The 13,530-nt window shown below is 55.4% G+C and overlaps 1 protein-coding gene across 1 annotated transcript; it reads left to right on the top strand.

Annotated features, from left to right (window-relative positions):
- Positions 1–301: 301 nt before the first annotated feature.
- LOC127477815 (opsin-5-like) lies at positions 302–10,927 on the top strand. Its single transcript, XM_051802799.1, has 6 exons — positions 302–383; positions 4,163–4,250; positions 5,862–6,024; positions 6,580–6,707; positions 8,274–8,602; positions 9,407–10,927. The coding sequence occupies exons 1-6, from the start codon at positions 315–317 to the stop codon at positions 9,959–9,961; spliced, it is 1,332 nt and encodes a 443-aa protein (XP_051658759.1). The 5' UTR covers positions 302–314; the 3' UTR covers positions 9,962–10,927.
- The last annotated feature ends 2,603 nt before the right edge of the window (positions 10,928–13,530 follow it).

Genomic DNA, 13,530 nt, shown 5'->3' with positions numbered 1-13,530 from the left:
TTGCTGTGCATTTCTCCAGGGTTGGGGTTCCTTTCTGAAGTAAGTTTAAGCACCTGAATCCAAGCTGACAGTATTTGGAGCTCTAAAAATGAATATGAAGATTTTGATGCTATTCCCATTTCTAACTGGCAACCAGGGGAAAGCTCCTGGTGTGGAGAGAATTGACAAAATGCTCATTCAAGTGATGGTTGTGGCTTGTGCTTTGCCAAGCAGAGACAGGTAAAATGCTTTGGGTGGAAAGCAATACCCAGCTCCAACGGCAACAGGCTCAGTGCAGTGATCCCCCTCTCCTTGTGCCCCCTCTCACTCCGAGCATGTCCTTGGAGCACCACACAGGGCACCGTGGGCTCCTGCCCCGTGTCCCGGCAGGTCTGCAAGGACAGGTGAGTGAGTTACCGGCCCGCCTCCCTCGGGGGGAGGAGAGGGGGCAGCCACGGGGAGGGAAAAGCGAGCCTGGAGGTGCTGAGGCCGTGGAGCGCTGCTTTAAACGACGCTCCTCGTGCCTCAGTTTCTCTTGCTGGGAAAGTCGCGGCTCCGAGGCCGGTGAGTGCGAGGGGAGTGGGCTGGGCTGGGCTGGGCGCTGGTGGGAGGGGGTGCGGGGGAAGGGTGTGCCCGGGCTGAGCTGCAGCGCGGGGGCCGTCTCGGATGCGGGGACGGTACCCCTCAGTCTCCCCAGCATCGCGGGCAGGGCGGGAGGGACAGAGCGCGGTGCGGGAGGGACAGAGCGCGGTGCGGGAGGGACAGAGCGCGGTGCGGGAGGGACAGAGAGCGGTGCGGGAGGGACAGAGAGCGGTGCGGGAGGGACGGAGCGCGGAGCTGTCCGTCCCGGCGGTGCTGAGCGCTGTGGCGGATCCCGCGCCGTCCCGGTAAGTTCCCGTCGGCGGGGAGCGGAGCGGGCGGCGCCGGGGGCTCCTCCAGGAGAGGTGAGGGGGACCCGGCCGCGGGGGAGCCGCTGCCCCGGGGGGACGCGGTGCCCCGAGCACCCCTGGGCGAGGGGAGGACTCGTTCCCGCGGGTGCCCCGGGTGTCCCCGGCTGCAGCAGGGCGGGGAGCCCGGCCCCGCGGGCCGGGGATGAGCCGGGGCTGCGGGGACACTCCCGGGGGTGCTGGGGCACAGCGTGGGCAGGGGGTGTCCCGGGCACAAGGGCCCGGCAGTGGCAGCCCGGGGTGCGAGCGCTGCTCCCCGCCGGGGCCACCACGGGCACGGTGCGTGTGAGTGAGACACGCTCGGGGTGTGAGTGGGGTTGCACCCCCGCAAAGGAGCTTGCAAGAGTCCCGGGTAGGGAACTGAAGCAAAAAGCAGATTTTACTGTCTGTAGTCGGTGGGGATGGGCAGCCCTGGCAGAGGAGAACTCCGTGATTTTGGGTAGGGGTCTGAGGGCTACCTGTCCTTCAGATCCTGAGCAGTTCTCGTTTGTGCTCTTTTGCTCTTCTGTGACATTTTAAGCCCTGCACTATTTGCTAGGCTGGCAGCAATGTCTGAGCTTCCCCTGTGCTGGGAACTGCAGAAATCGATTCCTGCTCTTTACTATTGAAGGAGTCTGGAGGTCAGTGGAGTTTCCAGGCTCATCAGATCTCCTCCTCCTCTCCAAGGCAGACATGGCTTTGTGGCATGTTGGCTGAAGAAAAGCAACTGTCCCAGTCTGAAGGGGAAATGGTCAAACTCGACAATCACGTGAAATAAAATCTATGATCTTTCACGTAGACAGAGTGTCCAGGACAGCCCAGCCATGCCAGTGCCCTCCCAGGTGCCAGACATAGACGTGGGATGTCAGTCAAGGTTTAGGTTTGATTCTTCCTGTGAACACAAGAATAAGGGCTGGGATGCAGAATACAAGGGTTTCCTGGTAATGTACCTGTGGCAGCAGCTACTTGGAAAACTTCATCTCATTTTGAAGTCTGATTAAATTGAGGGGAAAGCAGCTTTCACAGTCTGTCTCTTCTCAGAACAGAGTCTGAGCAATGGAGCTTAAATCAAATTCAGCAGCAGCTCTGTATGCCCAGAGACTACGTGGCTGAGCAGTTTGATGTTGAAGGGCTGTGCTGTGCTGGCTGGCTACCCTGAGGAGACAGTCTCGGCTGAATCCCTCCCTGAGGAGCCACAGATCCAGTCTTCATTGAGCACAGTCATGTGTTTGAAATGTTCCTGAGTTGGAAGAAAACTCCTGTAGCTGTTTCTGTCAGAAATTATTGTGAATGTGTTTAATACCTGCACTGATGTTTCTGCAGCTTATCACTCCATCCACTAAAGTGGACAGCAGAGAGGGAGGCCTGTGCAAGCTTCCCCCATCACATGCTCACCTGAGGGAGAACCTTGGTGGGAGGGGAACCTTTGGGCAGGTTTTCAGCGGACAAGAAGAACCAGAACAGGTTTGTGAATTGCCAGGGAAGCAGACTACTCACTGTCTTGCTTCCACAAGGAAGAAGACCATGTAAGCACCTCCTGGGGCCAGGTGAGAAGAGGTCCCAGCACTCCCCCCTACAAAGGAGCTCAGACAAGTACACCACCTCCTAATTTTTTTTTTTTGGGGGGGATGAAGATTTTACAAGCCCTCAGTGAAAGCAGCAGGGGAAAATCTGAGATTTTTCACTAATTTCTGTACTGATCCCAGCTTCACTTGCCTGTCTGCTGCACAGGCAAGTTTACAGGATCCAGTTTATGATTTACTTTCGGGCACAAAAGTGATAGCTCTCCATGTTTCTATAAAACTGATTTATTGTCTGTGTGTCAGTGACATCAGCACATTGATCAGTGCAAGAGGTGCATTTTTATCAGTTCTGTCTTACAGGGAGTGATGTGTGCTTTACAAGTAGCTCAAGCACAATCATAAAAATAAGGCCTATCCCAAGTAATGTCAGAAATAGAAGTTCCTCTCCTTCAGATTATTGTCCTTTTTTACCAGCTTGATCTCACAGGACACTTGCAGCTCCCCTGACGTATTGCAGGATGGAGACCTGCCAGAGATCTGAAGGAAATAAAGACCTACTAGCTTGGCCAGTTCTCTTCCTTTTTGCATGTGTGCCTGCATGCTGAGGAGCAGGAACAATTCCTTCCAGACTGTTCGTGGTGGGCCTTGCCCTGTCTCGTCCCCAGTGCAGCTGTGTGACCACAGTCCCTCCTTTCTCCCTGGCTCCATGTTTATAACGGATGCTTTTGCTAAAGCCTCTCAGAGAGATTGTGTGCATGTGCTGTGTTCAGCTCATCTGCTTCTAAGGACTCTTGAGGAAGATGAAATATGGCCTAGGGGAGAACTGTGCATTATGAGAATTTCAGGAGTGATTTGCCCAGCCCTAAATGAAGGTTGTTTCCGATTAGGTTAATGAAGGACGTTGTCCTCATGGCCAGAGTCACTTGGTCTGTACAGGGAGATATAAATCACCTGTCCCTGCATGTGGAAAATCTCTGCCCTCTGAACAGCATAGGAGAGGAAAGGAGGTTATTTCTGCTGGGCTGTGAAGCACTGAGCATCCAGGATGCTCTGTGGAAGAGATGAACCCAGGAGCCCCCTTTCACCACTGGGACTATGTCCTCCTGCCCCCATCATACTTGGGGTGTGCAACCTCCAGCCCCTCCACCTCCTCTTCTCCTACTGGACTCACTCTCCTCTGCACCAACCTTGCTTCCAGGGTGAGTGGCTCTTTGGGGGCCTCCCTGGAGTCTGGGACATCTCTGCAACCCTCTGACCCCTCAGTTGGGTCTCACCCAACTTGCACCATTGCAGGGCTCTCATCACCAGGACCTGCAGATCCCTTCCTTGCAGTCTTGCAACAGAGATGGGCAGAGCAACAAGTGGCTCAGTCCCCCAGACAGAGCTATAGCTGCCCAAATGTGTGTGTGTTTATCCCAGAGGCACAGGCTGGTATCTCAGTGCACACATCCAAAATGTGCCTGTGGGAACTCTGCACCGTTTTTATCTGTTGTTGAGGGGAAAGAAAGAGTCACTTTCTCAAAGAATTTTGAAGAGAAACTTAGAAGCTGATGAGTAAGTAGCAAAACCTCCTCCCTCCTTCCCTTTCCAGAGGGTTGGTGCCACAGGCAGGGTTAGCTGGGGCTGGGGTTCCACACAGCTGACCAAGAGCTGTCCTCCCAGAAACCAAGGGAGCTGGGCACGCCTTCATTTGCCAGAATTCACTCTCACCTGTATGTGTATCTTGCTTTGCAGATGGGAAATGTGTCCAACATCTCGGTGTTCACCTCCACCTTATCGGAGAGAGAAGACCTGATTTTTGGCACACTCTATTTAGTCTTTGGTAAGGAAAGGCCTGTTATCCCTGTGTCCCTGCTGCAGGCAGCCCAGGTGCTGCCTGCCTGCCTTCCAGAGACGTCCAGGCCTTTTCAGCCGCTGATGCTTCCAGAAGTGTCCAGTCGTTAGCAGAATAATTAAGCTGACCCTTCCCACATTACTCAAAATGATGATCTGGCCAAAGCTTGGTGACTGCATTCCCCTCTCAGGGGAACTGCAAGTGCCTGCTATGGTTTCAAATATTTGGAAAGTTGAAGAATAACTTTTGAGGAATGGGCTGTAACTCCTATCACAGCCACCCAATGTGAGATGGGCAGGGACTCTGTTGGCATCAACAGCTTCATGTTTGTTGAAGGGGATTTGGACCTCGAGCTGGCCCTTGCTCTCAGCAGAAGCTGCTGGTGAAGGTTCTGTGATTTGGAGTTAGTGGCACTGAAAAGCCAGCAGGCAAAACTGAGGGGCTGGGCCTCGCTCTGAGGTGGCCCAGACCTGGTTGGTGTGGGCCAGAATGATGGACAAAGAAAAGCCTCCCAAGTCTTCTGAGCCCTGAGCGAGTTGTCTCCCAAATGCTAGAAGAGGTTTTTACATCTGTGAGGACGGGGAACCCAAAGGGTTCACACCACTGGACTGACAGCAGTCCTGCAGGCACCTACAGCTGATAAAATGTGCTTACCACAGATGTGAGACTCACTCTGTGGGAAAAATGCCTTGTGAGGCTGGGAAGAAGGACAAACATCTCAGCATTCTGCCCTCCAGCAAGTCCAAAGCCTCCAAAGCTTTTTATTTGGCCAGGTCCCATGTGAGAATCCTGTTCCTGAGGGGAACTTTATTGTTGGCCATTCAGCAGCTTTGGAAGCTGGTTCTTACCATGGGATTTAATTTACAGCCTAATCCATTAGGGAGAAACTCTTATCCTGCCCAACCTGCCTAAAGAGCAGCAAAGATTCCCCTTCTGAGGACACGGAAACCTCTTTTCCATGAAAGCACAATTACATAATAAAAAAGAGAAAGCCCTTGTTATAAAACTTTAATCACCACTGTTGATTTAAATACACTAATAGCAAACAGAGAGCCTTCTTTTGTTTAGTCTGGATTTTCCTTGATCTTCATAGTTCCTTTCTTCTTGTTTGTTTTGTTACCATGATATTGGACAGCACAGAGTCACAGGAGTGACACTGCCAGGAAGAAATTACGAAGGGGAAGGGGCCCAGCTCCTTGGCCTCACATCAGAGGACAATTGCACAAAGCCCCTGTTATTTATCTAGCTGGAAGGAAGTGTCCCCCTTGCTCCTTCCAGCTGGAAGAAGTGACTTTGGCCAGATCCTGCACCCGGAACCCATTGCAGTCTCATCCCATCACTGCCCTCCTACCAAACACCTCTGTAGGATCTCAGGAAGGGGAAGGGATCAGATCCAATGTAAAGCAGCTCCAGATGTGCTCACAGAGCTCTGCGGGTCCCATGGGCTCCCCTGTTCAGCCCAGGGTCCAGAGAGGGAAACCTGGAGCCCTTTCCAGGCTCCATAAAACTTCTCTGGTATTTGCTTCCAAACATCTCAAGATGCTCCTTGTTCCCTTCCTGGCTCTGTTACACACAGCACTTCCTCTGCCTTCTCCACAGGCATCATGTCCTTCTCTGGGAACTCACTCCTGCTGCTGGTGGCCTATCAGAAGAGGTCCTTGCTGAAACCTGCTGAGTTCTTCATCGTCAACCTGGCCATCAGTGACCTGAGCATGACGGTGACACTCTTCCCCTTGGCCACCTCCTCCTTCTTTGCACACAGGTACCTCATGGAAGTGGCAGGGGGCAGTTTGAAAACCTTGTCTGGAAGTGGGGAGATCCCTTATAGGGGGTGCAGGGGGGCCCAGGCCTCAGCCTGGTGGCACTGGGGCACTGTGTAAGCTCCCAGACATCCACCCCACTGCGGGTGCTTTGCTGCTCCCTGTCCCTCTGGTTCCTCACACAGACCTGCTGTAAAAGGGGGGGGTTGATCTCCGAGCTGGCACCACGTGGCACAAGCACTGCAGTGGTGTGTGCCAGCATGGAGCAGGGCAGCTCCTGCACCTGTGGCTCCATCTGTCCTTGTCACTGGGGTGCTCAGAGAACAAATTAGCAGCGAGATCACGCCCATGTTTTCTCGGTCAGGTGCTGGTACCTGTGCAGCCCATTGGAGCCACCCCACACGTGCCCAGCTTTGCTGCTGGTGTGGGACCAGCAGCTGGGAAATTCCCAGCCTCCCTGCGGAGCAGGGACCATGGAGATGACTCCTGTGGCAGGGCTGTCATCCAGCTGCCCTGGGCAGGGGGAGGGATGTGTTCACTTGCAGCTCTCCTCGCAGGTGGCTGTTTGACCGGGCGGTTTGCACCCTCTATGCCTTCTGCGGGGTCCTGTTCGGGCTGTGCAGCCTCGCCAGCCTGACGGTGCTCAGCACGGTTTGCTGCCTCAAGGTCTGTTACCCAGCATATGGTAAGTGCTGGGACGCGTTACCTGATCCATGCCTACACCCCTCTCTGTCAACAGAGCCCCCTTTCTTTTTTTTTGCAGTGAGTCAGATCCACTTCTGGAAAAGTTTTGCCTGGAGGCAACCCATTTCCAGTCAGTGCACTGAGTCTTAGAATCACAGAAACAAGTTTAGATTGGAAAAAGTCTTTAAGATCACAGAGTCCAGCTGTTAGTCCAGCAGTGCCAAGTGCATCACTAACCCATGCTTTCAGGTGCCACATCCACACAGCTGTACTAGAGCAGGTTGCAGATTTTTGAACAATCGTTCACAGACTTGAACTTAGACCAGAGCAGACTCTACATCTGGGAAGCCACAAACTCTGGCAGAGCAACAAGAGCTGCCTTCCCCAGTCCCCGGTGAGAGAGCCATAAGCCAAATGTATATAATTCAGTGAAATAATTAATACAGGAGGGCTGGGTTTGCAGTGTTGTAGCTCCTGTCTGTAGCCCTGTTTCCACCTGGATGTCCTCCACAGAGCTAAGGTGAATGTTTGCACTGCAGAGAGCACCTGAGGAAGCAAGGGGGCCCAGGGGTGTTCTCTACTCATTCCCTACACAGCTCCTCCTCTAATTTGGAGTTCTTAATTTCCTCAGCTCAGCTGCTAATCCTCCTTCTAGCATGCATCTTCAGAATACACTTTGCATTAAAGACCAAAAATAGAAATAAAATGGGAAATCAGAGGTAATAGTTTGATTTGCAGCCCAGCACCCAGGGTCCATCCTCTCCCCTCTCTCCCAACTCACTGCCAGTCTGCCCTGAGCCAGTGGCCACTGCCAGCCACCAGCATGCTTTGTCCCCAGCAGCTTTCAGTGCCTCAAGGGCGATGCTGGAGCAGGGTCACCTTGGTTATGTGCCAGCACAGCAGCTCAGGAGGTGACTAAAAAGGTGGGAGGAAAGATGAAGATGAAAGCTGGCTATTGAAAGGTAGCCCAGGTGCTGGTGGCTTTTCCCTGAGCAGCTTCTGCTCTCCATTGGCCTGTGCTGGGCAGTCTGACACAGGGGGCTTATCTACAGCCCAGCCCACCTTCTGTGAGGAAATGCATAATCAAAATGTGCTTTTAGTTGCTTAGTTTCAAATAAAAATGTTACTTCTATGTATGGTTGAAGGTTTAGCACTTTATAGTGAGTTTTAGAAGATCAGAGAGTTTGAGATTTGATGGGGGAGATGGGGGGACCAAAAGTTAAAAAGTTAAAAAGTTAAAAAAACCCACCTCTGCTAGAGTTTCAGTCCAGCCCTGCCCCTGCCCCATGTCCCAGGCAGGGGCAGCTGCCCAGCCACCCTGCTGGCTGCCCGTGGGCTGTGGGTGCAGTGTGTCCCCACGTGTCACATGCAGCCCCTTCCCAGCGAGATCACCCCCCCGGAGGCCAAAGGGGCTGTGGCCGATCCTGCCGCTCGCTGCTGGGCTGGGGCCAACCCTGACGTTTGTCTCGGCTCCTTGTGCCAGCACCTGCAGGTGTGGGTGGCTCGGGGATGCAGTCCCCTCTCTCCACCATGAGAAGCCACCCTCACCCCAGTCCCTCTGCCGCAGGGAACAGGTTCTCCCCGAGCCACGCCGCGGTGCTGCTGCTGTGTGTGTGGGCCTACGCCCTGACCTTCGCCACGGCCCCCTTGGCCGAGTGGGGCAGCTACGGCCCCGAGCCCTACGGGACAGCCTGCTGCATCACCTGGGAGACCTCGAGCAGGGAGGCCACGCTCTACATCCTCGCCCTCTTCATCTTCTGCTACCTCCTCCCCTGCCTCCTCATCCTCGCCTCCTACTCGCTGATCCTGTGGACGGTGTGGGTGTCCCGGAGAGCCGTCCAGCAGCACACGTCCCCCCAGCGCAGAGCCCGCAGCCTGCACAGCCTGCTCCTCAAGGTAGGGGGGATCGGGGGGCTGCAGGGCCTCGGGGTGCCCCAGCCCCCCCACCCCGTGGGCAGGTGAATGCAGCAGGGCCCCTCCTGCCGCGTGTCTGCTGTTCCTGATAAATTCTCCAGGTGTTTGTGTCAGTGTGGGTAATAACATATTTCTCGTTCAAAGCCATCAGGTGGAGGAGTTTTCATTTTAAATTACATTGGAAAAGATCAGAAAGGAGCTTGCATGAGTCATTGTTCCCCAGACTACAAGCTAATACTATAATTTACCAAGGATATGTCAAAAAAAAAAAGTGAATACCCTTTAAAAAAAAACACAGCATGAAAGAAAACAGCTTGCAAGCCTGGCAAGACTGGCAAGCCATGTCCGATCAGGGGAGGGGGGCTGAGCACAGCCCATTTCCAGGCGTCCCAGTCAACCCACATGCCAGCACACAGATTGCTGGAGGGATTTTCAATGCTTCCAAAGGCTGTTGGGGTCCGATGCTGACCTGGTCCCAGCAAGGTGTCTGGGTCCTTTGTACCCATCTCCTGTGGAAGGCTGAGGCAATTCCCAAGTTTCCCAGGTGGGACAGGGTGTGAGTTGCCTGAAATGAGAGCAGGTTTATGCATGGGGTGTGCTGAGTTGCTGCCCTGATGTCTGACATCACAGTGCTCCAGGGTGACAGGTGCAGAGGTCCTTTCCCTGGGGATGTGAGCACTGTTTGGGGTCCAGCTGCACATGGCTGAGTTTTGGAAGGGGTGTCAGTGTCCCGTGTGTGCCACAGGAGGCTCCTGGCACCACCATCTCCATTTCCTTCTCTTCCAGCTGAGCATTGCCGTGTGCCTGGGGTTTCTGGCTGCCTGGACCCCCTATGCCGTGGTTGCCCTGTGGGCACTGCTCGGGGACACCAGCCAGGTGCCAGCACTGGCCTTCGTGCTGTCGGCCGTCTTTGCCAAGTCCTCGACACTCTACAACCCGCTGGTGTACCTGCTCTTCAAGCCCAACTTCCACAAGTTCCTCTCCAAGGACAGGGTGCTCCTCCAGGCCCTCCGCCCCCTGCTCTGCTGCGGCTGCCCGAGCACAGCACTCCAGCCCTTCCCGTCCCCGGGTGTCAGTGACCACGCCGGGGCTTGCAGAAACTGCAACGACGCTTTTGAGTGTTTCAGCAACTACCCCAAGTGCTACAACCCCCCCCAGGTGCCCAGCAGCTCCCCCCTGCATGGTCCCCTGGCCATCCTGGCCGATGGAGCTGCTTGCCAGCCGGGGCTGAAGAGGACAGTGCAGGTGATGGTGCTGGTCACACGGAAGAGGTCGGGCCTGGGCGCTGTGAACGTGGCAGGGGAAGCCCTGCCATCAGCCCTGGTGAAAGACCTGCTCTGAGCCTGGCTGTGCCCAGCTCTGTCCTGCCAGCACGCCGCAGGACAAACCCAAACACAACATTCCTCTCACCCACGTACCCAGCGAGTCCGCAGATGTTCTGTAGGTGAAGTGATGTGAAAATGTAAGACCAGCCTTGCCTCCCACTCTGGTTTGGCTCTTGCAACTCTGAGCCTGGTCTTTGCACTTGAGAAAACAAGGACGAAACCAGATCCTGAGTGCCTGAGATCTGCTCAGGGTGCAGCCCAGAGTAGTCTCTCCTGTCGTTTGCTCTCTGGGCCCTTGGCCTTTGTTTTTCATCCTGGTGCTCTGATGACCAAGTAGGAACTTGGTTGTCTTAAAAACTGTGCCTGGCAGGGCAGGCTAGGGGCCAAGAGGCCCTGAGGGGCATCTACCTTCAGTGTTGGCTCCTACAGCCCCCACAACCATGTCCTCTCCTGCTGGGGAGCAGGACCATGTCACACAGCTACCTCACTTGGGATTATGAAGCACCTCCCTATAGCTCTCAGGGACTGCTCTCTGTGCCCGCTGTGCTACCCCACTCCCTCCATTTGAATGAAACCCACCACTGTCATGTGTTTAGAGCAAGGATCTGGGGTTACAATAATCCTGGAGTGACTAATGGCAGTCCCAGGTTGTGGTCTCCAGGCAGGGATTGACAAATCTGTGGCTGAGCAGCATCCTGGAGATGGGGCTGTGGCCACAGGGTATCCCTGGCACAGAAACAACAGGGCAGCAGCTGCCAGGGCAACAGCATCCTGCAGGATTGAGTCGGCCCTTGGAGGCCAGTGTGGGCAGCACACCCACGGGGAGGGGTTGGGACAAAAGGGACCAAGAAGCTGTGCCAAGGGCCTGATGCAAAGCCACCCCCACAAGAGCCCCCCCAGCAGCTCCCCTGCCCCGTCCCAGGCACTGTCACACGAGGGGATCCCGTGGTGTCTGTGCTGACCAGTCACCGTGTCTCAGAAGTTGTCCATTTCTAAAGTAAATTCACTCATGCAAAACTGGCATTTGGCTCTGTTCAGCTCTGTGTTGGCAGCCACGCTCTGGGATGGATGGGAACAGGGATGAGGGAATTGCTGCCGTGGCAGCCGCAGAGAGTGGCCCGGACTGGACCGTGGGAGGGCTTGGGGCCACATACGAGTGATCAGAGGGACAGGGCACGGGGACACGGGGCAAAGAAACCTCCCCCTGCCCGTCAGCCGAGCCTTCCTCCTGCCGAGGTACACAGCGACGGCGTGTCCGGCAGCAGCAGGATCTGCTGCACCCCGTGTGCCCGGGCACCCGGACTGGCTGTGCCCTCGGGCTGCCCGTCGGCCATCCCCGGCTGTGCCTGCTGCTGCCCACCGAGAGGAGCCTCCAGAAAGGGACCGAGGGCTGATTTCCCACCGCAGGAAACGAGCACGAGGAGCTGCTGCCACCTCCTGGGGGCTGTCGGGGCACGGCCACCCGGGATGGACAGGGACCAAGGACCGACCCAGCCAGGCCGGGACTGTGCTGGGCTCAGGGACACGGCGGGTCCAGCCACCTCTACTGGTTAAAAATACTGGGGTTCAGAGATCACCTAAAGGAGACAGGGAAAAAAAAAATCCTCGGATCGCCTCAGGTCCTTTATTACTCCCGGAACCCCCCAGATCAGTGTCTGCATGTTCAGCTCGATGTGAGAACAATGCCCAACACTGAGAGCACTAATGATGGGAGTGCTTTAATCTCCATTCCCGGACACTCCTGCTGCCCGAAAGGGCAGAGGCGCTGCAGCCATTCAGCAAACCCCAACCAGTTTAATGAACTCCCTGCCTTGTGGCCAGGACGAACAGCAGGTCCGGGTACTCCTCCCTGCCAGGCTGGACCCAACCCCCGGGGCACGGCACAGCTGTGGGTGCTTAACCAGCTGGGAATGGGGCCGACAGCTGCCACCAACTACTTACCTGAGGACTAGAGACAAGCCCCTCCCTGCCAGGGCAGCCCCTGTGGTGGTTGGTAGGGGGTGAGCCTACGAGCAGGATGGAGGTTTCACCCTCGAGGCTGAGGTAGGATCTGCACCAGCTGCTGGGTTGGGCAGGGTTTGGGAGGGGGTTCCTGGTTGTGAGAACCAATTTCTTTGGATTTGGTGCTGCTGACGTGAGTGGGAAGGGGGTTGGGGGCTGCAGTGCTGTGTTGCTGCTCGGTGAGAGCCTGGTCCTGGTGCAGAGGGGTTTGGTGTGTGAGGGCTGCGCTACAGGCACTGTGTTTCCCACTCACTTGGGGGTCTGAGGGCACAGCAACACACTCCAAGGTGGCAGGGAAACAGTGTGTCCTAGAAAGGAAAAATGGGGAATAAGGTGACTGCCAAGGAAAGCCAGCAATACTATAAAATGAATGTGAAAATCAGTGGTTGACATAGCAGCTGAAATGTCTTCCAATGGTTCTAAACCATGGACGTTAATGTGTAGTTTGAGGGAAATCAAAGTCTCAACTTTAAGTTGTGTAAATGTAGCAATGTTTTAGTGCAGTTGTTTTTTAAATAACTTCTCCCACCCCCCATTCCTCCAGCTTCTTTGCCTCAGATGATTTAATTCCTTCTGGCTGTGGTGGTTAATTGAATGTGTAAACCCCTCCAGCTGGGGCTCTTGTCTGTTATCTTGGTGTTGTCCAGGGGCAGGGCTGGGAGGAGGACCAGCCTCTCCAGCAGCTCCATGCTCCAGCAAAGCCCACAAAGCTCATCCATCTCCTGTTCAAATCTGAAGTGGGAGCCCCTGATGAAGGTCCCATCAGTACAAACCAGAGCTGTCCTCAATAATGCCCAGTGACCCCTTGCATCCAGACCTTTCTGTACCCCCAAAATTGGCTGTTGCACAAAGGCAATGGTGCACATGCCCCTGTGCTGTCACCCACTCTTCCCGAAGGCTGGGCAGCCTCAGCCTGTGCCACTGATCTTTACATGCAGCCCCACAGGTGAAAACCTCCTCTCGGGTGGGTGACCTCACCTGTGGGGCTGCACAGCCATGGAGGAAAAGGTGAAGGGTGTTTAACCAGCACAGCTTGGAGCCCTGCTCTGGCTTCCCAAAGGCTGAGCTCCTAAAGAGCAGGTAAGGACTGTTGTTCATGGCAGTTTTAGGATTGGGCTCTAGAAACAGCCCACAGACGCTTTAGTGTTTAAAATAAATGAGCATCTCTTGGTGTGGTTGAGATAAAAATAACGTCTTCACCGGGATGGGAGGGAGGCAGGAGAGCCGGCGGGTCCGCTCGCACTGGGTGGGTGAGTCACGAGCAGAGGGGCCGGGGCCCACCCGGGGCATGGGGGAGGCTCAGACCTGGGCAGGTGGAACATAAACCAGACCCTGTGGCAATGCCCACTGTGACTGTCCCACAGCTGTCTCGGGGAGCAGGGTGCCCCCAGCCAGGCCGCTTGGGTGGGACAGGAGGGGTGTTTGCAGGGGACACGCAGGAGCCCATCGCAGGCCCCGCCTGTCTGCCTGAGCCCCAGGGGCTCTCCCTGGCCCAGTGTGTGTGGCAGCAGGCACAGGGAAGGGGTTGGGTGTCCCCCTGATGAGGGACATGGAGTGGGGTAGGCAGGGGCACCCCCTCCCTGC

The sequence above is a fragment of the Manacus candei genome, unplaced genomic scaffold (genome assembly GCF_025592945.1).
Source record: "Manacus candei isolate 608988 ecotype Guabito, Panama unplaced genomic scaffold, ASM2559294v1 h1tg000057l, whole genome shotgun sequence".
Lineage (NCBI taxonomy): Eukaryota > Metazoa > Chordata > Aves > Passeriformes > Pipridae > Manacus > Manacus candei.
Note: the sequence above shows the minus strand (reverse complement) of the source record. Positions and strands in the feature narration are given on the sequence as shown.